This window comes from Natrix helvetica (genome assembly GCF_964273705.1).
Source record: "Natrix helvetica genome assembly, chromosome: 3".
Lineage (NCBI taxonomy): Eukaryota > Metazoa > Chordata > Lepidosauria > Squamata > Natricidae > Natrix > Natrix helvetica.
This window is the reverse complement of record NC_138549.1, coordinates 100932380-100959213: the sequence shown is the minus strand read 5'-3', so window position 1 is coordinate 100959213 and position 26834 is coordinate 100932380. Positions and strand designations below refer to the sequence as shown.

Below are 26834 nucleotides of genomic sequence, written 5' to 3'. Positions count from 1 at the left end.
AGGTAAAATTGGCATGGCAATTACTTTAAAGCTTTTACATGCCCAAACTTCTTTCCTTGGTTTTACTTCAGCAATTTAAGATATGCTTAATGTCCAAGAAGACATTTAATACATAACTAGTTAATCTATTAATGTTTATCCAGGAAAGTGGTGTTAAAGCTAAAACTAAAGAACAGTATAAAGAAACTTTCCTTGACATTTCTGCATTTTTATGTACAGTACAGTCATACCTTATTACCTTAATTTTTTTCTGCCTCCTGGCTAATTTGTAACAAATTACATTATTACAGTTGTGCAGAAGAGTTATTGAAGCTTGTGAACAAACAATTCTGATGCAAGAATGATTGTAGAGATAATTTATATAATAAATTATATTTATTTAAGCTATAATGCAGGAAACAACATAAAGATAGAAACAAAGAGAAACTATGCGGGTTTTTTGTTTTGTTTTACATCTGTAGCCAATTATGCGAATTGGCTACAGAATTACAAAAATACAAGAAGTTCATTTTACTTAACATTATCTTGCAAATTATAGTAGACTAATATCCATGAAGTTTATGAACAGTTTATTGTTTTTGTTTTTAAAATAGAGGACATGAGGAAAAGCATTTGGGTATTTAAGAGACCCTTTAGCTTATTTATTTATTTACAAGACTTATATGGCTGCCTATCTCATACAATGACTCTAGATGGCTCATAACAATCCATAAAACATGTTCAAAACTAAGATCCCCTTCTTGTATGATATGTGAACCACTGTGGCTTAGTCAATAAGCTCTGTAAAAACAAGCAATGGCTTAGCACAGAGGTATCAGACTCAAGGCCCACAACTGGATCCGGCCCACAAGGTACTTAGATCTGGTCTGCAAGGCCACCCTGGAAACAGCAAAGGACCGGCCCACTGTGCCTCTGCCAGAGAAAACAGAGCTTGGGAGGGCCACAGCTCCATTTTTGCTGGCAGAGTGCTCAGGCTACCACAGGCGCCTCCGACATGAGTGACAATGAACTGGCCACGTCCACCCGACCTCCCCCAAGGTCAGAAACAACCCTGATGCAGCCCTCAATGAAATCGAGTTTGACACCTCTGGCTTAGCATGATTTAGGAACCCAAGTAAGGGTAGCGTATTCTTGACTTGTGAGTAATCTAATATTGAATCCTTAAAGAAAGCTGCTCACCCATCGGTCTCTAACTCAGATCAATTGTGGATTCATTTGTACAAAAAATATTTTTATTTCTCAAAACTTAATTCACATACATGAATGGTATCTTAAGTACATCGATGCATGGAGAGTTCAGTAAACTTTTATAAATTTCATGCAAATTGCACCGATGTCTGGTAAAGAAGTTTGACGTTCTGTGTCTTCTTTTTCTTAGGGCTTTGAATATAGCCGCTGTGGAAATCCTACCCGTAACTGCTTGGAAAAGTCTGTGGCAGCACTAGATGGTGGCAAATACTGTGAGTTATCAATATTTCTAAAACAAATATTAATGATTATATTCTGGAATGAAGACTAGCTTCCTAGGAAATTAACCTATTTAAATTTGAAACTTAGTTATAATCGTCTCTGACAATATGCAGGAGTATCATTTTATCTGTTTTGTTAAACCATATCTCATTCTGAGATATTGATATCTATATTAATCCATGTCTCCAGACTTAATATAATGGCTACAATGTTTGGTTGTACTTAAATGTCGAGTCAATTTATGCGACAAAGCTTCTACATTCTTATCCAACAAACAGGCATTCAGAGACACTGGTGATATTTGCTGTAATGTTTAAATATATTGGGAAGAAAACCTTTTTATTAATTAATCAAATTTCATTTGTTTCTCTCTTTACTTCAGGTTTAGCATATGCTTCTGGATTAGCAGCAACTGTGAACATTGCTCACTTACTGAAGGCAGGAGATACTGTTATTTGTACAGACGATGTCTATGGCGGTAAGAAGTATAGCAGCAGCATGTGTTTTAAACATTTTTGGATGATAACTCCAAAGTGATTTAAACACATTTACTTAAGTCTGATATAATGGTGATTGCATTATGAAGAACAGCTTCATGATAAACAGCCACACTAGTTCCAATATCAGCAATGGAGATATTTTTGTCATTTCACATGCAATATATTTTAGACCAGAGGTCCCCAACCTTTAGGCCACAGCCCACTACTGGGCTGTGGGTCGTTCAGAATTGGGTTGCACCAGTGGTGACTGAGCACACATGAATGCACAGTTTCAAGGATGTGAGTGGCAGGCACTGGTGCATGCAGCCCCACTCGCTCAAGCAACAGGCATGTGCAGCCCCACTCGTGCGCGGCACGCACCCGCCACTCACACAAATGAAGCTGTGTGCAACCCTAACCCTCGCCGTCAACCTGGAAAGGTTGGGGAAAGCAGTTTTAGACAGAGGGATTTGCCCAGTCAATTATAGATATCAACAGATGGTCTTGCAGTTTGCCATTAGTTTCACCAAATTCATGAATGGCACTATTTATCCTTTTCTATGTTGCTTATATGCCTTATAAACTACAGTAGAACCTAACCTAACTTAAATTATACTGGGAATTTACACTATTTATTTCAATTTCAATTTATTTGTGCTTCTAGACCGCCCCCTCTCCCAGAAGGGACTCGGGGCGGTGTACAGTCCATAGAGAATATCACAAAAATACAATAAAAAATTAAATATGTACAGTTTGGAGGAGGTTAAAATGCAATTAAAAGAACTGTACAAAGCTGAATAAATATAATTTTTTAAAATCCCTAAAACAGACACAACAGATTAAAAAACCCTAAAATAACCAGATAATAATACATTTGCCAGGAGGGACAGTTGTAATTATGCCAGGCCTGCTAATCGGAACAGGTGAGTCTTCAATTTTTGCCGGAAGGAGCGGAGGTCAGAAGTGGTTCTAATGTCGGGGGGGAGGTCATTCCAGAGGGTTGGGCCCATCACAGAGAAGGCCCTACTCCTTGGTGTCGCCCGTTGGCATTGCCTAGTGGACGGTACCAGGAGAAGTCCCTCCCTGTGTGAGCGAATTGGCTGCAGGGATGTATGTGGGAGGATGCGATCCCGCAAGTAACTAGGTCCCGTGCCATGTCATGTATTTAATTTACTTTCTTATCTAATCTTTCTCTAGACAGGAAAACTATGGTTTGTGCTTGTCTCCCAACTAAGAGGGGAGCTGGTTTGGATGACAGGTAGAAACCATTCTTTGCTGGTTTGGTTGAATTACCAGAAAAAACAACAACCACTGTTTCTGAATAAAGAAAGGGAAAAGCCCATGAATCCAGAGTATATGTAACAATAAGCATGTTTGGCATTGCTGCTTGAAAGCATTTGAAAAGTTTGCTTTTGTTATGTGTACATTTGGGGGGGGGGATTACTGAAAGCATTTATGGCAATATATGTACATGCTATTGAATCTAATAATGCTGATCTGCAACTTTTCTTTTAACTAACGTAGGTGTGAGAAATCTACTTTTAAGATTGGAATTAGAGCTGCACATATTCTTCCAGTTCGCCCGAACCGGTAGCAAAAAAATGCTACCAGTTTGGGTGAACCGGTAGTTCCATCGATCAGCTGTGCGACAAACAGCTGTGCTGTGTGATTTGTCCTGCTTCCTAGCGAATCTAAATTGCGTGGCACAGCTGCCCCCCGCTCCTTGCTGTTCTTCTTACTTTTGCAGACTCAGAAAAGGCTTCTTAATCCTCCTTTTTCAGCACTGTGCGGTAGCACCTGCGCGCAAAACGCGTGTTTGGCGCGAAGCAAACTGGTAGCAGACTTCAGAGCATTTCACCCCTGGTTTAGTGTCAAATGACAAAAGAAGGGAAGAGATATGGAGCAGTGATGTATTCCCAGAGCTGGGGAGAGAGGGGTCAGGCTCAGCATCCTGGCACTTGAGAGACATTGGGGTTCTGGGTGTTACAAATGCAGAGCACTTTGGCTACTCAGTGCTGTTCCAAAAGGTTGCTCTTCTATGTCCCATTACAAGTTTAAAGACTGGATACATTCCTAGCAATCCACACCATTACTTGCACTACGTTTTATAAAGGATCAAACTCAATTTGTCTGCAATTTTTCCCCTCTGGAAATCAGGACAATTTCTACACAATTTTTAACATAGTGCAGGCAACGCATTAAACTGGAGAAGGAGCGAATTTGGACATAGAATGGCAGAAATACAGTTTTATCCTGAAGCTGTATATTTGCTCTTGGAAGATAAATATCTTGTACTTCATAGGCAGGAATTGCAGACCTACTTTTGCATTGGCTGAAGATGCAGGTCACTTCTTTTTAATGTGGATCTCTGAACTGCTGACCTTTCTGCTACTTATGCATAGAATTTCTAGGACAGCAGCCAAGATGACTTTAGTCATAAACAAAATAGGGTATCCACTTACTTCACAGGATTAGCCATGTAACGTATGCTCCGCAACAGAGCGTCTCACATAGCAGTAGGAGAAGGAAAACATGTTTCCTCAAAAGCAAGTAATATGTTGGATCAATGCCCCCAGTTAAACTTTGCTTCCTTTTTTAAAAAAAGAAATCAGATAAAGATACTAATAATCTGTTTTTTAAAGTGCTGAAAAATATATACAATGAAACAGCAAACTATGAATCCACATCAGAATTGTGGTTTTTTTTGTCCCTTTAATTCCTTCTGGAACTCAATATAATAAGGCATTTTCAACACATGTGTGTAATGAAGGGGATTGGGATTTTTTTTAAAGGGAGAATCCATCAGGAAGAGTTTGCCTCCTTATTATACTATTAAAAATGACCAAAGTTTCTTTAATGGTTTATTTTCAGTATACGTAAGTACTAGTTTTTTCAGTTAACCTTATTGGGAGGGTAAAAATATATGGGTCAACTCATATACTGTATGCTTTCTAGAGTGCATTGGGATCTTTTTCCCAGAAAGCATAAATAGGCTTCTAGCTTTGAAAATATTTTTTCTGGGAATGCTTGCTGACATCATGGCGTGCAGACTGGAGCATTTGATACTCTGTATTGGAACACAGTCAAATTGATGAAAGGTCCCCAGCAACTGTAAAGTTGTTTACAAAAGTTCCAGTAGTCCAACTACCGTATTTTTCAGATTATAAAATGCACCTAACTTTAAGACGCATCTGAATTTAGAAGAGGAAAAGAACAAAAAAAAAAAAGGGGGGGGATTGGCCTCCGCGTGCCACATTTTTAGCCCTTTTTTCAGGCTTTTCCTGGCCCATTTTTGAGGCTTTTGGGGGGCCATTTTCAAGGCTTTTTTGAGCTGTTTTTGAAACTTTTTAAAGGCCATTTTTTCCCCAAAAATATGGCCCAAGAAAGCCTCAAAAGCAGTCCAAAAAGCCTCAAAAATGCCCCCCCCAAAGCCTCAAAAACGGGCTGAAAAAGGCCTGAAAAAAGGCCTGAAAATGGGGTGTGCAGAGGGCAAAAAATGGAAGTGGATGGCGGGACTTTGGCAATATTCGGTCTACAAGACGCACAGACATTTTCACCCCCTTTTGGGTGACAAAAAGGTGCGTCTTATAGTCCAAAAATATGTTAGTTTTTTTCTACACACACACACACAGACACACACACACGGAGGGAGGGAGGGAGAGGGAGAGAGAGAAATATGTAGATTATGATCTTAATCTTAGGACTCCAAAAGCTTTCTGTTAGGGCTGTGGCCAAACATTTTCATTCCCTTTTGTGTTTTGGGTGTCTTAAGTCTTCCAGGTGCTCATGATGTTTGCTTCTTCTCTTAAAATACTTGAGCTTGCCTTTTGAAAAAGGGCATTTTTAGAGTGCAGCCCTCTATTTGTGGAAGACAAAGCTTGGTTCATTGTTTCATCCTATGGAAATTGCCTATCTCTGTTCTGCATATTGAATAATATTGCCAATATTTCGGATGCTAAGAAACATGGTGGTTACAGAAGAAGCACATGACCCTTCTACGGGAGGGTTCAAAATCTAGTCTGGCATTGGCTTCACCAACCTTCCAGGACCTCAGGAAAGCTTTTCCTGAATTCTTGTTAAATGGAGATGCCAGAAGTTGAATCCATGATCTTTTACGGGTGATATTCTACTAACTCAATATTTTTCTCTCTGGCACAAAGTTTCTTCTGTGTTGCAATCTGCAGAGTTCCTGCACCGAGCAACAAAATAGCTCTTGAAACTTTTTTTTTTTAAAGGCAGAGTAGAAATATGTTAATAAATTATTAATATAATTATTATTATTCAAATGGGAAGCCATTGCAGATAAAATCATCAACATTGTTTAATATAAGTACTATATGAAGTGCTGATAGTACTGAAGACGTCATCCTTTCCAAAAGAGTGAAATATGTAGAGAGTTTAGTGGCTCATTCACCTAATGACATTAATGAAGACAAGTCTTTTCTTTCCCTTTTAGGTACAAATAGATATTTTCGAAGAATTGCAACAGATATGGGTCTAAAGGCTGTTTTTGTTGACTGCACCAAACTGGAATGCCTTGAGGCTGCAATTACACCAGAGACCAAGGTAATAAAATAACTAGTGACGTGCGTTGAGGTTTATGGCTGGTGAGGCTGGTGACGTCATCAAATGATCATCATGAAGGGAGGACTCTGACAACTTTGATCTTTGCAAGCGTGCAAGCAAAATACCCCAGGATCACGGTGGCAGGGACAGCAACTCCTTCCGCTGCGCTGCGGAGAAGACCCACGCTGTGCAGGAGGCTCCTCAGCGCTAGCCTCAGATCACCGCGAACCGCGGTCCCCTTCATGTTGGCTCAGGAAGGAGGGGAATGGGACCAGGTGTGTGCAGGAGGCTCCTCAGCGCTAGCCTCAGATCAGCGCGAGCCGCAGTCCCCTTAATGTTGGCTCAGGAAGAAGGGGAATGGGACCGTGTGTGCAGGAGGCTCCTCAGCGCTAGCCTCAGACCAGCGCGAGCCGCGGTCCCCTTCATGTTGGCTCCGGAAGGAGGGGAATGGGACCGTGTGTGCAGGAGGCTCCTCAGCGCTAGCCTCAGATCAGCGCGAGCGGCGGTCCCCTTCATGTTGGCTCAGGAAGGAGAGGAATGGGACCAGGTGTGCAGGAGGCTCCTCAGCACGAGCCGCAGTCCTCTTCATGTTGACTCAGGAAGGAGGGGAATGGGACCGCAGCTCGCCCTGATCTGAGGCTAGCGCTGAGGAGCCTCCTGCACATGCGGTCCCATTCCCCTCCTTCCTGAGCCAACATGAAGGGGACCGCGGCTCGCGCTGATCTGAGGCTAAAAAATCCCGAGGTAGGGGAGGCATGCAGTTTTCCTGCCTCCTAGTAGAGGGCGCTTTTTTAGAGGCTTTTTTAAGCCTCACCTCAGCACTCGACTTTTCCCTTTTACATTTTTTTTCTTTTCATGATGAGAGCGGTGAGGCTTTGCCTCCCCTGACTGCACATCACTGAAAATAACATTCCCAGCATGACTGTATGGCAGACTAGAATTTCCTGCAATATATACAACATTGGGTTGTGTTGCCTTTTTTGCTAAACATGAAAGACATCTATATAACATAACTCTGATCTCATGCATATGATTCAGCCTTTCTCCAGCCATCAACTTGGACAGGGTGAATTTATTTAGGGACAGAATGTTCATGAAGGACAATTTCCTACAGATATATGTGTACCTCTAGGAATGGCTATAGCTCATGGATGTGGAACAGATGTTGTTCTTCCAATTCTCAGATCAGCTCCAAAGATTTTGTATCATGCATGAATAGGGCTTATGTTTGGTTGCAACTGATCAGGGCAAAAATGTTGAAAGAGATTAAGATGATATAACAGAATTATACAGGTAGCCCTCAACTTACAGCGGTTCATTTAGTGACTGATGAAGTTAAAACAGCACTGAAAAACATGACATGACCATTTTTCACACTTACGACCATTGCAGCATCTCCATGGTCACATGATCAAAAGTTGGATGCTTGGCAGCTGGTTCATATCTATGTTAGTTGTAGTGCCCTGGGATCATGTGATCACCTTTTGCAAAGTAAATTTAACAATTGACATCTTTGCCAATATTGGTGGGTACAGTACAAGCTGGAGAACATTTATCTGTCATGCTAGAAGACTGTGAAAAAATTGCATGTTTTCCACCACCATCCAAATGTGTTATAACCCAATACAATGGAGCAATACAATTTTAAAAATGGTTAGAACCTATTTGAATCTTCATCATTTCCAGGAATTTCATAAATATCCATAAAACAAGTGAAAAAGTAATATCAGGCAGCTTTTTAAGTGCTTAGGGAGCCTTTCAGAACTCTGTGAGAGGCCAAGATAAGATTTTTGTAAGCTTAAACATTCCAGTTGAACTGATAAAAATATTCTTCATTCCTTTTTAATAGGTTTGGAGAATTTAGTATCCTGTATTGTTGCTGCCGTATTCCATGTAGATTCCCGTTGCTACTATATTTTTACTCCGAATGGGTCTGTGAGATAGGTGTAGTGCAGTGGTGGGTTTCAATTTATTTTACTACTGGTTTGCTTGTGCACGCACTTGTGCGCGTCCGAGCAGGGTGGGCGGAGCCTCCCACTGCCGCCACTACCACTTCACCCGATCTGGGGCGAACTCGCAGAAACCCACCTCTGGTTTAGTGACTGATCAAAATAGTAAGAAGTGAGAATCTGTTACTTTTTAGTTGTAGTCCAGCTCTTAGCTTGTTCCAGATATGATTGTTGTGGATCTCATAAGAAATAATGCAGTTTAACAATTAACATCTTTTGCCAATATTGGTAGGTACAGTACAAACTGGAGAACATTTATCTGTCGTGCTAGAAGATTATTTATTTTTTTCAGAACTCTTTGCCCAGTGATCCTCCTCTGTCTTTGGCTCACAGCTTTGAACTTACAGCATTTTGCCAAACATTTATTTCAGTGGGAAATACAAGCTGACTTTGCAGATTGCATAGAACAAGATATAAGTTTTGGTTAGGTAGTTTTGACTTAATTGTGGTATGGTTTGATAGGGCAGTAGTAGTATCTATAAGGAGCACATTTTCTGTAGAACTCTTTGGGTGAAATAACAGGGAGATAATTTCCTCCTCTTTGCCCTGCCTTAACAAGATTTTTTATAAATCCAGAGGCTCTCTACTTTAATCTACTCTAGTCTTGATTCAGTGGCTTCTTCCACATAGAACTGAAGATTGTGATCTGTTGGCTAGTAAAGCAGTAGAACTGACATATAGATATTATCATGGGATGCACAGATACTTGGAGGTAACTATTGGAAAGATTTAAATATAAAATTGGGCGGTGTTACAAAATACATAGAATCTTATATATAATATTAGAGCATGCATCTGTGGAAACCCACATATAACAATCCAGGAGGAAGAACCATTTTTCCTAACTTTATTAGAACATATTCTGCATGCCTGCACTTACTTATGCCTACAGTGCACCTATAAAAAAAGAAGGAATTAAGAGAGAGGAATGAAGAGAAAGACAGAAAGTCCTTATCTGATCAGTTGGCAAACAAAGATTGCAGGCTTCTTTGATTCGAAACGAACTGAGCCATTTCCTCCCAAATTGTGTAAATTGCTTTACACAAGTAAAGTCTGTTTCAGGATAATTATAGACAGAGTTGGAATATTTAAAAGTTTCTAAATATATTTCCATAGAATCACTTGGGCTGACTAATATTAAATAATAAATTTCGTTGACTTTCCTATACAGCTTAGAGAAGTAGCAACAAAATAAGGGGTTTTATGTATGAAACTTTGTTCTCAGCATTATCTTGTAGTGTTTAATGTCTTACAAAAATATTAATGAAAACCAACACTATTCTTTAAAGTGGATATTTTTCAATAATGTATATTTAATACTCTTTTCTTCCCAAACTAACAGCTTGTATGGATTGAAACTCCAACAAATCCAATGCTGAAAGTTGTTGACATTCAAGGATGTGCAAACATTGTTCATAAACACAAAGGAGTTATTTTAGTAGTAGACAATACTTTTATGTCTGCATATTTCCAGGTAAGTCAATTTTGATTAGTTTGTTTCAGCTGCTTTTATTAGAGTAGCACACCTCATCTAATAAATGCTTTGCATTATTTTACTTTTGTGACTCTATGATTCACCTTTTTACAAAGGGGAAAATAACAATAATACAACACCCCAGTAATCATTGCAAAATGGCAGAAGTAGGATCTGAAATTGGGTACTGAAAATGTATTGATCGATAGGCTTCTAAATCTTAACTGTTCTAAACAGCCTACATAATATACAATAAAACCATCATAATAATTACACAATTAGAATGCTATCACCAGCTGTAACTGCAAACAACTAAGGAATGTAAACCCATAATAAGTGAGGATAATATTCTAGTAGTCCCGAGAGTCATTTGAAACATATTTGGATGTGAAAATGACTCTTGATTGGCATCAAAAGGATTGGGCTGTAGGCCTCAACTAATACTTTTGGGGAAGGCATGGCATGTTGCTACCAATTATGGTCACATGTTTCACCTCACATGGTAGAACATATCACAAAGGGCTCATATGAAAAGTGTTGGGGGGGGGGCAGATATTGGAATCTCTTTCAATAGAAACATCAGGAATCCCATTAATACTTGATTCTCTTACAGAATGAGGCTATAACTCTAAATAACACTTTACTGGTTCAATTTCACTAGACATACAGTGGTGGTTTTTATTTCTGAATTAAGATACAATGGCTGTGCTGAAGACCAATAAATATAGGATTGAAAGATGAAAGTGCAGATGTTCTAATGTAATGTTTTACTGGAAAACAGGAAGTGTTGTCATGACGGATAATAACAGGGCTATCCCAAATGAGGTGTCAAGTGGGACAATTTAATTCCATAGAATCACAGCATTGTGACAATGTAGTGTGTCTATAATCTAACGATTCTACAGCTAAACATTCCTAACAGAGTAGCTAACATAATAGAGAGAAATAATTCCACTAAGACAAATGTTGCAGAGTGCAGAATAGGATGAAATATATTTATTTGTTACATCAGTTTATATAGACTCCCACCTCACCCTTGCAGCTCTAGGCGGTGTGCATAGGATTAAACCAGCAAAATAGAACATCAATACTCTGACATAACATTCCAATCATGGGATCAAATGCAGCCATGTTTTCCAGAAACCATATTTTGTGGGTAGAAGAGTTTCCATTGTACTTAGGCCAGAGGCCAATCTGATTAGCATTGAAACAAGAGGTTGGCAATTAATCATGTCTTGCTACTTTTTAGAATGAATCTGTCTGTCTATCATCTCTCTCTCTCCCTCCCTCCCTCCCTCTTCCTCTTCTTCCTCTTTCCCCCATGTGATATCTTTAAATCTAGATAATACATAACAATACGCAAGAAACTGAACCTACCTTGGCAGGTTCCCTGACTCCTGTCTAAATATGGAATACAATAAAGCCATGAAGCTTATTAGGCAAAGATTAGAAGATATTGAATGTCAGTATCACTTAGCAGGAGCTCCAAGGTTAGATCATCACCCCAGCAATATAAGGGAATCACAGCCCGTATGAAATGTATTTAGCCTATCCTTTATCCATTACCGGAGGGCGTTTTCCCAACCATAGCTTAGTGCCCTCCCCTTTTACAGCTATGAATGGCAAATATAAAGGAATTCATGTAGCATTTAGGCAACACCCTTGTGCCTTTGGTGTTGAAATCCTGGAGCACGTTCTGGGCGGAATTGTGTTCTCTACTAATCTGCCTTTTAATGGGAAGATTGCCTGGCCTCCCTGAATCGATGCTATCTAGAAATTTTCTCAAATAACAGATGTCCTGAAATCACCTTTGTAATTGTTAAATTTTGTGCCTTAGCTATAAGGCTTTGACATATCCAGACTTGTTCATATTAGTCCACTGTATATTAAACTGTTACAGTGCTATTATATTTTTGGATTGTACTTGAATTGTTTTATTCTGAATGTTAATAAAAATGATGATGAAAACAGAAGACCTTGAATAAATAGGAAAAATAAATGGCAGCTAAGGACCAATCAAACTCCACTCCAGAAAGGGAAACTCATAGTGACAGGTCTATCTAACCTCTAGACCTCATGTCTGAGGAAACATCCAAGTCTTCAAAGAGATAGCAGAAGAAAATATTTTTTTTCTTAAACACAGTATTTAGATTTTTTAAATACCATCTTTTAAAATCCCAAATTCAAGGTCCTGAACATAGCTAGTACTCCTTCCTTCTCCTATTTTCTCCACAACAACCCTCTGAGATGAGTTGGGTTGATACACCAAATAGGAAAAGAGACAAACTAAACGTGAACTGTTTTCACTTCCTTTTTCTTATTGTTTATTCTTTCATAGGTGATGCTCAAACTTAGTTTCCCTTTAAACCTTTTCAGATTCACATCAATGAAATGATAACTGGCCTTTTTTTCATTAGCCTAATCTCTGCATAGCAGGAATTGCTTGAAACTTGTTTGCAGTATGCCTCAGTATTCATTGACAATTGCTATTGATTTTCTCAACAGAAAATGAAATAAATCTCTTATTTTGTTCTGTTGTAGCGTCCTTTGTCTTTAGGAGCAGACATTTGCATGTATTCAGCAACCAAATACATGAATGGTAAGTAGATAGACTTGCATGTTATGCTGATTTTATTTTGTAGTAAGCATTAGTAATGCTTTTATATATGTTCAAATATTTTAATACACATTAGATTTTTATTATATTCATTTTGAAAATGACATATACTTTATAATGTAATTCATAAGCACATAATGTGTTTCCTAACATACTGTTTGTAGTCAGTGCTTGTGGCTTACATTAATTTTCTTTAATATATGTTTGAATATATCTAAAATAATTCAAGATGAAGTTATATCTGAATATGTATCTTATTGGCATGGATATGTATAGTCTATTTGCATTTTTAATATTTGCCCTGTAAATTAGAGAAGTGTTTGGAAGCCATATTGTTGATCCAGGACTGACAGAGAATCTTTTTTTTTTTTTTTTTTTTTGCTATTCTGGTAACCTGGGCTGTCTTTGAAGATCATCTGTGTCTCCTGTATCCAACTTTTTTTCAAAAACTCCTCTTACTTTACCTTAGAAAATCATGCCATTCCATTCCCAAAACCGTTGCAACCCAGTGTAAGTTTTAGTTCTCAGCTAATCAGCTTTAAAAAGATGATACCACACGGAGAAATCTAGTATCATGGCTTGAAATTTCATTGGAGTAACTGAATGATAAAGGCAAAAGCACCTGTAAATGGATGGACCAGTATCCACGCCACATTTACCCAGGCTTATTGCTAAGTAAACATTACAAGAAATAACACAACACCACCCCCCCACCCCCCCGTTCTTTCCTCTGTGGTATCATAACCTAAGCCAATGTGAAGTGGGCTCGCTAGACTGCTGCTTTTCCCACTTGTTAGAAACCCGAGAACAAGGTCATAAGCAATCTAAAATCAAATGATGACTTTGCTCTCTGTTGTTTTCCAGACAAATAAAACCACAGTCCAGTGTTTGGTTGTTATTCCAATTTAAGATAACCACAGATGCTCATTTGTCTACTTGTGGGAGAAACCAGTTATCACGAGCAAGCATATTCACTGCCTCATTGTCAACCTACTTATATGATATTTGAACATGTTCAGCCATGTTGTTTAAAAACATAGGACTGATCACTTGCCTGCTTATATTTTTAGGACACAGTGATGTTGTAATGGGATTGGTTTCACTAAGTGATGATGAACTTCACGACAGACTCAGATTCTTGCAATATTGTGAGTATGAAGAGCAGACTCAAAAGTGTGGCTTGCAGATCTTGTAAAGTAGCTATGCTTGACATCCATTTAGCAAAATTTATTCATTACCTGTTTAATCAACTCATCCTCAGTACATAAAAGACACGTATTATTTGGTGTATTGTATTTTTTGTATTTTTTAACACCTATAGTTTTGAACACTTTGGTGCTACTTACTGGAAAAGTAAAACAATTGTAAAGAATATCTAAATTAAAGTTAATCTAAAAAATAAGTACTGCAGTGAGTAAAAAAAAGTTCCTGCAATCAAAATAGATGTGACTCTGCAGACATATACCTGAGATTTCCTATCAATTTTGTGTTGTATTTCAAAGCAGTTACAGAACGTTCCCTTAAAAAAACTGGGCTAGTAATGCAATTGTTTGTGACTTAACCTTCCATCTCTGTATTTTCTTAAGTCAAAATTATTTTCTATCTCCTATGAGTCTATTGTTAGATTCATCCTTCAGTAGAACATAAGTCCACAGATTGCATCTGTTTTGGGCAGACATTATTATTTATTTGTTCAATTTATTTGCAGCCTATCTCACTGTGGGCCTACTCTACGCAGCTAGACATATTGTGGGCTGAAAGCTAGTTTGGTCTACTTGTTAAGGCACCAGACTAGAAACCAGGAGACTGTGAGTTCTAGTCCTGCCTTAGCCATAAAAGCCAGCTGGGTAACCTTATTTCAGTCACTTTTTGTCAACACAACTCACCTCATAGGGTTGTTGTTGTGGAGAAAATAGGAGGAAGGTGTGTTGGAGATGTTTGCCACCTTGAGGTATTTGTAAAAATAATAAAGGTGGGATACAAATAAATAAATGAAAAACAGCTCCTCTTTCCCACATTAGGGGTGTTCAAAGCAAGTCTGGATATTCCGTCACTTGTGACAGCCAATCCCTAAGGAAATAACAATATAATTATAACACATTAAAGAACTAATATTTTAACATGTCAGCTACAACTGCCTAATTATAGTCTATGTCTTCTATCCTGTATTTTTTGACCAACCGGGATGCATGTGAAGCATAGAATAAATACTGGTAAAACCATAAGTCTGATACAGTTTTGGCTCAATACTTAGAGTTGCTAACAACAAAATGCTAACATGCATTTTGAATCAGAGCTCTTAATGTATTTTAATAATATATTAATGTATTTTAATAAGAGCTCTGATTCAAAATTCATGTTCTAAATTTTGAATCCATGCTTTGGGTAATTGTTGAGTAGAAAAGCAGATTAACTATTTGGAAGACCACAATATGGTTTGTTCTGAATGTATAAATATTTATTGAAAAATGATCAAAATAGCGTTTGGTCAGTTCCATAAAATGTTTACTGCAAGGAGTTCTCAGAATATAGATTAGGGACAACTGTTGGTCATGGAGGACACAATAATTTTTTAACCCTTGTGCAAGTGAAGTGCAAGCAATAGCAAACCACAACCTGGATTTTGCCTGCACCAGCTAATAGTGGATGATTAATGTGTTGCAAAGTATGAGACACTCTGTGATATCCTGATTCAAACTTGAATATTAAAAAAATGATATATGTATATCTAGCCCAGTGCTGACATCAATGAAATCATGAGTGGATCAAACTCATTTATCACATGTTGTTATTTTAACCCAGGGTGTATACCTCAGTTCTGACCACTGGCATAATTTTCAAACAAAAAATGATTTAATATGCTGGAAAGAATAATATCTGTTTTTTTTATAGCCATTGGAGCAATTCCATCTCCTTTTGATTGCTACCTTTGCAACCGAGGTTTAAAGACTCTGCCAATCCGCATGCAACAGCATTTTCGCAATGCATTGACTGTGGCGCAATACCTTGAGTCAGATCCAAGGGTTGAAAAAGTCATCTTCCCTGGTATGTTGCCCTCAGATAACTTGGAAGTCTTCCTAGAAAGATTTTTGTATTCCCTACCGGGCAAAACCTGATGAGCTACCCAACTAAAACTCCAATCTTTTACAATCATTGTAAGCTTCCTTAACTTGGTTTCTCCCATATCCACTTCATAGTCATATCTCCTCCTGCTGCATATCATCTTGATTTCATAAGTCATTGATTCCATTTTTAAATTGTATACATTCCCAAAGGGCTCCTAGAGTTACTAAGCAAAAGTCATTATGAACCAATGCCCCTTTTTCAATAGATTTCCTCTGAAGGGGAAAAGGAGGAAGGAGTATTGGAGAAAGATGGAGAGATTGCAGAATAGTGATGTCATCATCTTCTAAATGCTCCCATATAGTCTTGGTGGTAAAATCAGGCAATTAAACAAGAAAAGCCTCATCTGGAAACATCTGCATATGTCAGCTATTGAATGTGTTTGTCTGAGTTAAAGTAATAATACAGCTGGGTTGATTCATTGCAGGATTACAGTCACACCCACAATATGATCTGATGCAACGTCAGTGCACCGGCTGCCCAGGAATGATTTCATTTTACATCAAAGGAAACCTTGAAAATGCTTCTCGATTCCTTAAAAACCTAAAGGTAAAGCTTATTCTTGTAGACTGCTTTTGAAAGAGCCACGACACTGTCTTGTGACTTTGTCAGGAGTTGTGTACTGTACTGTGGTCCTTTCTTCCCTGCTGAAGCCATTGTGGATTTTGAGCATTTGTAGGAATGGCACTAATGAAAGGGAATAGAATGAGTGTATCCAAATGAATGGGAGTCAGGCAATGTGAGCCATTTAATTGCACCCCAGAAGCCTCTCTGCCATCATCCTCCACAATTATAAATGGTGCCAGGAAAGCAAAACAGTTTTGGCTGATGTAACAGTGTCGTGCTGCTTTTGAAATTTGAAGGCACCAAGCTGAAAAATGGAAGACTGTGAATTCAAGTTGCACCTTAACCATGAAAGCCAGCTAGGTGACTTTGGGCCAGTCACTCTCCCTCAGCCCAACCCACCTGGCAAAGTTGTTGTTATGTGGAGAATAGGTTGATGAAGGTGCATCGGACACAGTTTGTTTACTGCCTTGGGTTATTTGTAAAAAAAATAATAAAGGCAAAATACAAATAAATAAATTATACATTTGACTTCAGAAGTCAATTCATTGATTTGTCAAAATATATCACTGGACAAGGATTGACTTTAAAATATACCGTATTTTTCAGAGTATTCAAAAAAGAGGCTGAAAATCTGGGTGCGTCTTATACATCGAGTACAGCATTTTTTGCCTCCCAAAGCCCTGCCCCTTCACCAAAATGGCCGTGTATACCCTTATGGAGGCTTTCAGAGAGCTCCTGGGGGCTGGGGAGGGCAGAAATAAGCAAAAATGGGCCATTTTTGCCCCCCAGCAGCACTCTATAAGCCTCCATAAGGCTATGCATGCAATTTATTTGACAAAAATGGGTCCATTTTCACGAAAAACGGGCCATTTGTGGCTCGTTTTTGGCCCCTCTACCTCTCCAGGAGCACTCTGCAAGCCCCCCCAAGGCTATTTATGCCTTTTTTTGAAAAAAAAACCCAGGTCCGTCTTTGTGAAAAACGGGCCTTTTGGGGATATTTGCAGAGTGCAAAAACTTTTTTTTTCCTTTTGGAAAGCTCTTTAACTGATTGATGAGAATTACATTGATCAAGTGCTGTCCCAGCAAAAACACCTACCTATCTATTGTATTTCTCTCTATCTCTATTTCTCTCTCTATCCTTCTACCTACCTACCTACCTACCTACCTACCTACACACTCTCCCCCCCTCCCTATCTACCTACTGGATTTCTCTCTGTTTCTTTCTCTCTATCCCTTTATCTACCTACCTACCTACCTAACCACTCTCTCTCTTCCTACCTATCTACTGTATTTCTTTCTCTCTATTTCTCTCTCTCCCCCTCTACCTACCTACACTCTCTCTCTCCCTACCTACTTTATTTCTCTCTCTATTTCTCTCTCTATATATATATCCCTTTATCTACCTACCTAACTACTCTCTCTCTCTCTCCTTACCTTTCTACTGTATTTCTCTCCCTCTCTATCTCTCTACCTACCAACCTACCTACTCTCTCTCTCTCCCTACCTATCTACTGTATTTCTCTCTCTCTATCTCTTTCTATTTTCTCTCTCTATCCCTCTACCTACCTACCTACACACTCTCTATCCCTCTCTATTTCTCTCTCTCTATCCCTTTACCTACCTACCTAACTAACTACTCTCTCTCTCCCTACTTATCTACTGTATTTCTCCCTCTTTCTCTCCCTGTCTATCCCTCTATCTATCTATCTACCTAGCTACTTTTAAAACAATTTGCCTCTTCAAAACCGTGTCTTATACTCTGGTGCGTCTTATACTCCGAAAAATACGGTAACTGTGCAGTCAAATCTCTTGTTGGCTATATTAGCTGAGCATTATTTATCTTGGTTTGTAGCCACTGGCTGTGCCAAATGTGATTTTGTCAGTACCTGCATCCAGATTAATGTACATTTAATTAAATGATCTGTTTGGTGACAATATTTGAGAATATTGCAAAACCATCCCAAGAATCAAGAGCATGGAGGATATGAATTCTAATTGGGATTGGAACTGGTAAGAATATGTTAATAATTGGAGTTTTTAGTTTAAAGCATCATTTTATCAGTAGTACAATGTTTCCCAGTCTTTCTGACTTCTAGGTGTGCGGATTTCAACTCCCAGAATTTCCCAAATAGTATGACTTGGCTGAATATTCTGAGAACACAACTCCACACACCACCGATCTCCTTATCCAGAATGATTTCGGGTGGCATACAATACAATAAAAATAGAGATATAACAAAAATTGTAAACATGAGGACTATTAAAATTACTACACTGAAATAGTGATCTGCAGAGCATTAATTGACATCACTGAAATTTGTCAATAAAAATACTGTATTTTTCAGAGTATAAGACGCTCCGAAGCATAAGACACACCTAGCTTTTGGGGAGGAAAACAAGGAGAAAAAATCTGCCTCTGCCTCCCAGCAATTTGCCTCTTTGCAACAAACAGAAAATAGTACAGACAATATACACTGTTTGTGGTGTTACATTTCAGACTATACTTGTACAGATGCTGTTAAAAGTAATATGTCTTTCTGGAAGTATAGTTATTCTCTGCTATTTAAAAGAAGATACAATAGCACTGGGCCTCATCAGATCAAGCATTAATTTTAAAAAGCTTCTTCATTTTGTTAAGTTGTCTAGAACAATAATAAAGCAGTCTTTAAAAAAATAAGTAATAACTTGAACATTCTATAGGCATTTATAGTTATTGACTTACCTCCTTGCGGCAAACAGCCTGATTAGCACAAGAAAAAAAAACTGCCTTTGCCTCCCAGCAATTTGCCTCCTGCAGCGAAAAGCAAGTTTCACTTTAATTTTCAGCAGGGGCCTCCTGATCATCAGCTGTTTCAGACTGCAAGAATTGCCATAGCCCCTGGATGGCAAACCTATAAAACACGTGCCACAGGTGGCATGCAGAGCCATTTGTCAGGGCATGCGAGGCGTCCTGTCAGCTGGCCAGTGAGCATGCGCGCGCTGGCAAGCTGAGTTCAGCCTTTATTAAAGCCATTTTTCGCCTCCCCAGGCTCCAGAGGCTTTATAGGAGCCTGGGGAGGGCAAAAACAGCCTCCCCCGCCCCCACCCCTGGAGGCCCTCCGGAAGCTTTAGGAGCTTCCCTGAAGCCTCTGGAGCGCAAAAAATGGCTCTATGGGCAAGCCGGACATTGAGGAACGGACTTCTGGTTTGCTTGTAGGGCCATTTAAGTCCTCTGGAGCCTTCAGGGAAGCCTCCTGAGGGCTCCTGGAGGGCTAAAATCGACCCTACAAGCAACCCGGAAGTGACTTCGGTTTGCTCGTAAGGTGACTTCGGTTTGCTCGTAAGGAGGACATCCAGGGTGGGGAGGTGTTTTCGCCCTCTCCAGGCTCCTATAAAGCCTCTGGAGCCTGGGGAGGGAGAAAAAAGCATGCAAAAAATGGGGATTGGCCTTGTCATGCGTGCATGCATGCTGGGGGGGTGGCGCATTGCGTTATGGGTGCATCACACACACGCACAACCCCCTCTGTGTTCCCCCGCTTATAGCACTCGAGCCAAAAAAGGTTCGCCGTCGCTTCCATAGCCTATTGCAGCCTTCGCAAGCCCCATTTTCCCCGTTTGCCGCAAGGAGGTAAATTGCTGGGAGGCAGAGGCCAAAGGGTGGGCCCTGGTGGGTGGGTGGGGCTACATTCTGTATATACGAGGCACCCAAATTTTCACCCTCTTTTATGGGGGAAAACGGTGTGTCTTATACTCTGAAAAATACGGTAGCTGATTTTCTTGTGGCTAATGTTTTGCTAAATGGAAAATCCAATGTTCAATCATTACAAGGCTTGATGGAACCGTTTTGACCTTTAAACCTCCTCCTTCAAAGATTGAACCTTGTACTATACTATTAGTTTAACTCAGGAGTGGACAACTACAGACCCTTTATGACCTGTGGACTTCAACTCGTAGAATTCCTGAGTCAACCATGCTTGCTCAGGAATTCTGGGAATTGAAGTCCACAAGTCGTAAAGTTGCCACAGTTGTCCAGCCCTCCTGGAGCCAAAATACCAGTCTTAAAAGAGCAAGTCGTACTTCTGCTCAATTCTTAGTCCCATATCAAAGTGTTTTTATTGCCCGTGTATGAATAAAAGTCATCTAACTATTGAATCATAGTTTCTCAATTCGAGATAGTAACCTAACTTACAAAGTAGAGAGCAAGCCCCTTTTTGTTTTCATGCCTGAGGTAATACATTATACAAACAACCCAACCTTCTGTCTGAAGGCCACTCCAGCCTTGCTGGCCACTGAAACTCTTGTTAAGCAGCAACATCTTACTGTTCTCCTGTGCAGGCTTTGACGTGTTTACAGTGTAAAGGAATTTCACAGCAGAAGATACCTGAGAAAATACCTGAGATCGCTCTATACTCTTCAAAATAACAGTACTAGCTGGGATCATAATATGTGAGACACTTCTGACCCTAAATAAAATAAAATAAAGGGAAGAAATGGCCAGAATATCAGAGAGTGTTTTTATGCTATCATTGTTTCTACACTTTTTCCTGCAAGGCCAATATTGTCGTAGCAGAATAGACAATATTTGCCAACAGCCTTTGCAAACAAAGCAGATGAGGCTTTTCCAATCTGCATGGAATGAAAGAACATCCTTTGCATTTGATGGACTTCTTCAAAATAAAAGCACTTTTATAGTTGACTGGGGTAAAAGTACGTTCTCTCTTAAATTTCATAGGTTTCATTTTATTTGGTTTCAGGTTCCCAGAATTTATCCTCTGAAATTAGAAGGCAATTTAGTATCTGTTATTGATATGAAATTTGTGTTTTCAAGAGAAAATGGTCTGGAATGAAAGCAAATTTGTGCCTCTTGTTTTGTCCGCTCTGCCCATTTGCTTTTACTAGGCTGGCACACAATTAAGTTTGCATAAGAGTAAACTGCATGTCTTAAAATTTTAAATTAATATTATTTGAAATACAGTATAATGTTGATATTTCTTGTTCTAGCTTTTTACCCTCGCTGAAAGTCTGGGAGGATATGAAAGTCTAGCAGAGCATCCGTAAGTAAATTTTTTGGCATCCCTTAATAAAGGTATTACACTGATATTTATCAAAATATTTGATACTTTAATATTCACTGTGTGTGCTCCAACTAAACAATATGAGTTTGCTTATATCGCCTCTGCAACGTTTACTTGGGAACTTGATATTCTTTCTTGTTCACTTTTATGGATGTTCCTCTTCCGTCAGTGTCATCCTTCCTGTGATAAAACACTACCATTCTTCAAATATCTAAATAGGTGTTTCTGAACTCTAGTGACTTTAAGATAGACGGAACTCAACTCCTGCAATTCCACACCCAGCATTGCCAATTCTGAAAACCACTGATCTGAAGATCAGAGAAGTACATATGGCAAAGGCTTGCAAAAATTAGATTACAGGGATGATCAGACAGAAGAGAAAACCAAAATCTGTTTAACTTTGCCCCCCAGAATATTAATGGAGGTAAATAGGTCCTATGTTTCTATATATTTTACACCAGACCTGGGAATTTTATGATCCCTGTGCTGTATCCAACCCTTTGGCTATCTCTGGCCCATGTGAGGTCAACCAGAAATTAGAAATCAAATGTAAATAAGACGTAACATGTATTCTTACCAGTAGCAGCTAATCAAAACCATATAATTTACTACTTTTTTTAAATAAAATGATAAACTTAATATTAAACAGAATTAAGTTCAGCCTGTTGGTTCAACTGATCACAACAGTTCCATTTTCTCATATGGCCCCTTGGGAAAATTAATTGCCCATCCCTGCTTTACAGGTTTATTCAAATAATACAGTGGGTTGAAAATAATGATGGCACAAGAATTCCTGCCTGAAACTTTGCTTAGGAGCCTTTGATAATACAATGCCAGCCACAGCAATCTTTGTAGAATCTGTTCTTGCACAATTTTAGTCACACTTCCCCACATGGCAGTAGCCACTTACCTCCCTGCTGTTCTGGGAGTTGCAACTTCCTACTGGCTTCTTCACTGACTCTGCTGGGAAGTTGGTAGGAAGTTGCTTCACCTAATGACGATGGGACTTGATTAAAAATGGGAACTAGAGCTTCAGGGATTGTATCCTTTAGCAGTGGAAATTTCAGTCCCAATTACCATCATAAGTTGAGAACTACCTAGATGTAAATTCGCCCCTATTCCTTTTTCCAAAATTGACATTTTATTGCTATCTATGTTTTAGTTAGAGAGGTGGTGGCTCAGTGGCTAAGATGCTGAGCTTGCCGATCAGAAAGGTCGGCAGTTCAGCGGTTTGAATCCCTAGTACCGTGTAACAGAGTGAGCTCCCATTACTTATCCCAGCTTCTGCCAATCTAGCAGTTCGAAAGCATATGAAAAATGCAAATAGAAAAACAGGAATCACCTTTGGTGGGAAGGTAAAGTTCTAAATTAGTACATTTGCTGTTTAGAATTTTTATTTGACATGTGCTTGTACTTAAACACAGTACAGTAAAGATCTAGTTTTGCTGGTAAGATTAACATAATAATTTTAGTTATTTATGAAATACATTTTTAAAATCCTAGTAGAAGTTTATATTAAAAAAGGATAAGCCCTTCCTAATAACATTTAGTCCAAAATGTTGACTGTATTTTTTATAAGAGCTTTTTTCATATTCACTGCTATTTCTTTTACTCTAACTTTCTGGGGGGGGTGGGAAACATTTATGTCAAATATTTTATCTTGATTTTCAGGGAAATATAAGCTATTTTTTAAAATTCTATTAATACCAGTAACCAATGCTCTCTGCTGATAAATATCTACTTCAGAGTATCTTGTTCTCGTCAGACTTCGCTATCTCGGTGTCTTCCAAATGTGTCAAGCTATAACTTTCATTAGTCATAATATTCATTATAGATAGTCCTTGCCTTATTAAGACTCAAGTTCTATTTTAGTTAGTAATGCCATCAAGTGACTAGACCCAATTTTATGTTCATTTTTACCATGGTTGTTAAGCAAATCATCATAGTTGTTAAGCAAGGCATGATGTTAAATGAATTTGGCTTCCCCAATTGATGCATGTTTGAAATCTGCTGGGAAGTTCACAAATTGTGAACGCAATGTCAGTGGAGGAGGCAGATTGGTTCAGGCAGACTATTATGGAGGAACACTTTGCCAGTCTATAATACTTATCATATATATTTTCAGTCGGCACCACAATTTTGAGAGGAGCTTCCGGTTAAAGGGAGGGGGAAGCAGGGCATGTCAGGAGGAGACTCTATGGCAAGGGGCGGGTTTTCCAGTCATCTCCACAATTGATAGGGCTTTCAGTTAGGACAGGTAGAGGAAAAAGGACGCCGCGCTAGGATGAGACTCTATGGTGGGGAAACCAGACTTCCGGTCAGCTCCAGAATTCAATGGGGGGCTTCCGGTTAGGATTTTTGTGGCTCTGAGTGTTTAAGGTTGCCGACCCCTGGCCTAAAGTATTTATTTCAGACAATGTTATTTGGCATTTTCCTTTCCCAATTGGCTGCCTTCTGAGAATTCAGAAAAAAATACAGTCTGTCTGTCTTCTGTCTAGCTATCTAGCTATGCTGCCCATCTAGCGAAAGGTGACTTTTGCAAATGGATTGATAAGAGAAGCCTGTATCTCACTTTTTATTACATTTACTGTATTTTCTGGCGATAGCTGGTATGTTCCCTTTATTTATAATTCTGCACTCACAGACTATTTATTCTTTTCCAGAGCAATCATGACTCATGCCTCAGTTCCGAAGGAAGACCGAGAACTCCTCGGAATATCAGATACTTTAATTCGCATATCTATTGGATTGGAAGACTCGGAAGATTTACTAGAAGATTTGGACCAAGCTCTGAAAGCAGCAGTAAGTCATTTCATAAAGTATTCACCACATAAGGCACAAAGTCTTTTATTAACTCCTTATAATTCTTCTATATTTTCAGGAGAAATTGTATTTTTTAAAATAATTCTGATATTCCTTTGACCAAGTAACTTGGAGAAAAAAAATAGCACATTTCTTTCATCGGGATGTACAGCTGCTTTAATTTGCATATAAACACTTAATTTCACTTTCTTCCTAATCACTTTAGTGTGGGAAGAACATTTCTGTTACTTAAAAAATCAAACAGCCCAAATAATAATATGGTATGGCATCATAGAGATTTCTAGGGGTATCATGCTGAAAACCTAACGTTGGAATAAACATTAAAGAAAAAAAATGTTATTTTTGCTTGAAAAGCAATGATAGTCCGCCTAGTGCAGGGGTCGGCAACCTGCGGCTCTGGAGCTGCATGTGGTTCTTTCATCCCTCTGCTGCAGCTCTCTAATGCTGGTCGGCTCAACAATTGATTGGGGTTTCGGTTAGGACAGGTACAGGAAAAAGGATGCCGCACTAGGTGGAGACTCTAGTGAGGGAACCGGACTTCCGGTCAGCAGAGGAAAAAGGACGTTGCACTAAGAGGAGACTCTTTGGTGGGAGGAACCTGACTTCCGGTCGGCTCCAGAACTGAACAGGGGGTTTCCGGTTAGGACCTTTGTGGCTCTTTGAGTGTTTAAGGTTATAAACTCCTAGCCTAGTACATGTAGTGCTTAAGGTGTTGAATACAAATGGGAAAACTCAGTTTACAGTTCTCATGGAACTAGCTAGATGACCTTTGGCCAGTAACGCCCTCTGAGCCCTAATCCATGTCAGGGTTTTCAGCAAGCAAGCTGAAAAACAAACAACCCCTCTTCCCGTTATTACATAATGCATAGATAGCTTTGCTGTGTGCACTGCACATGCACACTAAAAACATGTGGATCCTGTGACCAAGCAGAACAAATATTAAGAACAACAACTTGCAAACCAGTCAGAATTACTTTGATGTTTATGACAATTGCTTGCAAAGATTGTTCGGCTTCATTATTTGATTAGATCAGGGGTGTCCAAACTTGGGAACTTTAAGACTTGTGGACTTCAACTCCCAGAATTCCCCAGCCAGCCATGCTGGCTAGGGAATTCTGGAAGTTGAAGTCTACAAGTCTTAAAGTTCCCAAGTTTGGACACCCCTGGATATTAGATAGCAGTTCTGTTAATGTGGTGAAGCAAAGCAATTTGCCTCTGAAAGCCTAAATGTTCTGCAGTCTTTTCTGTGTTCCAAATGTCCCTTTTGACAATTGAAAAACACTGAGCTGATGCAATTTCACTCGTTTTCTCTTTCTACAGATTCCTGATTATAGAATCCGTAACTAGTATTCTAAAATTAAACTTAAAGTTGCAATTGATTTATTTGCAAAGTAACGAAGGAAGGAAGATTAACTGGCTGCTCAGCCCTTCATGAATTTCCACTGGATTTGATTTATGGAAAACGGAGAAAACATTATGGGTACTTGTTTGATAAATGAGTCTGAATCACTGAATCTGCAAAGACTTTCAAATGGACTGTTTCTTAATCATTTGCTTCTTTTAATTTTAAGAATCAAAATATCCATTTTTACTATGGTAGTAGCTTTCAGATTACCATGATTCACATTCAGGATTATGTGCTTGCAATTGCTTGATAACATCTATATTTATTCAGCGTATGCTGATGTAACTTGGGGCTGAGTTAAGCTGCAAATCGGCTACAGCCTAATAATGCACATGAAGACCTGTAAAGATTAGAAAGTGCATAAACAACACTTTCAAACTAGTGCTAATAGCGCATCAGATTCCCTGTTCTGTATTTACTCGTTATGGTTATAGACTAGTGAAGAAATGAATGGAAGCAAACTTAAGTTCTGAAAATGTGAGTCTGATAAAATCTTAATGACCAGATCTGTTATTTGTCTTTACTGTGCAATACTGAAAAATGAAGCAAAGTTAATTACACAATACCATGTGTTACTTTTTTAAAGTTTTGAATTTGATTTGATGTCTCTCTTGATTTAGCATATTTAATTGTATGTTTGATTATATTTCTTGTCTTGAAGGTCTGAAATTCTTGGTAAGTTAATTATTTGAGATTAAGTACTGTTTCCATAAGCAATACTACTAATATATTGATTTTAGGTCCAATTTACTTGAAGAGTTGTTTAGAAAAAAGAAGGTGTGGAAATCTAAAGATTATAGTTGCAGAATATTTTTCTATATGCTTGGCCTTGTTGTGTTAATTTCCTTATACTGTCTTTTAAGAAAACTTGTGATAAGATATTGGGAAATTAGATATTAAAATATGGAATTAAACCAACAATTGGGACTTATCCAGGATAATTTTTAATCTCCTTGTGTTTATTGAATTGCACTCTCTCTTGTCAGCAATCTCTGCATGATTCTGGTTATTCATTCATGCACATTCACACACAGATATAGAGACATTTAAAAATGTAATTCAATTAAAAGAACAATTTACAAATACCGTGATTAGGAGATCAGTGATATTGAAATTTCTGCACATAACTCAACTAAGGAAAAATGCTACCAGCTCCCAACCCATCATGGAACCCATATAAGGAAGATGTACCAACTCATTGGAATAATTTTACATGACAAAAAAGTTGTTCTTGGTATGATCATGGC

At 38.7% G+C, this 26834-nt stretch overlaps 1 protein-coding gene across 2 annotated transcripts in view; it reads left to right on the top strand.

Annotated features, from left to right (window-relative positions):
• CTH (cystathionine gamma-lyase) overlaps window positions 1–26508 on the top strand; it is a 414207-nt gene extending 387699 nt beyond the window's left edge. For both annotated transcript variants that reach the window (XM_081949031.1, XM_081949030.1), the window contains 11 exons: window positions 1379–1460; window positions 1853–1948; window positions 6406–6515; window positions 9867–9998; window positions 12540–12597; window positions 13686–13763; window positions 15508–15660; window positions 16166–16287; window positions 21286–21338; window positions 24023–24161; window positions 25503–26508. In XM_081949031.1, the coding sequence (XP_081805157.1) occupies window positions 1379–1460; window positions 1853–1948; window positions 6406–6515; window positions 9867–9998; window positions 12540–12597; window positions 13686–13763; window positions 15508–15660; window positions 16166–16287; window positions 21286–21338; window positions 24023–24161; window positions 25503–25529 (1050 nt within the window). In that variant the 3' untranslated portion in view covers window positions 25530–26508. The remainder of the gene's footprint in view (window positions 1–1378; window positions 1461–1852; window positions 1949–6405; window positions 6516–9866; window positions 9999–12539; window positions 12598–13685; window positions 13764–15507; window positions 15661–16165; window positions 16288–21285; window positions 21339–24022; window positions 24162–25502) is intronic.
• Window positions 26509–26834: the final 326 nt, after the last annotated feature.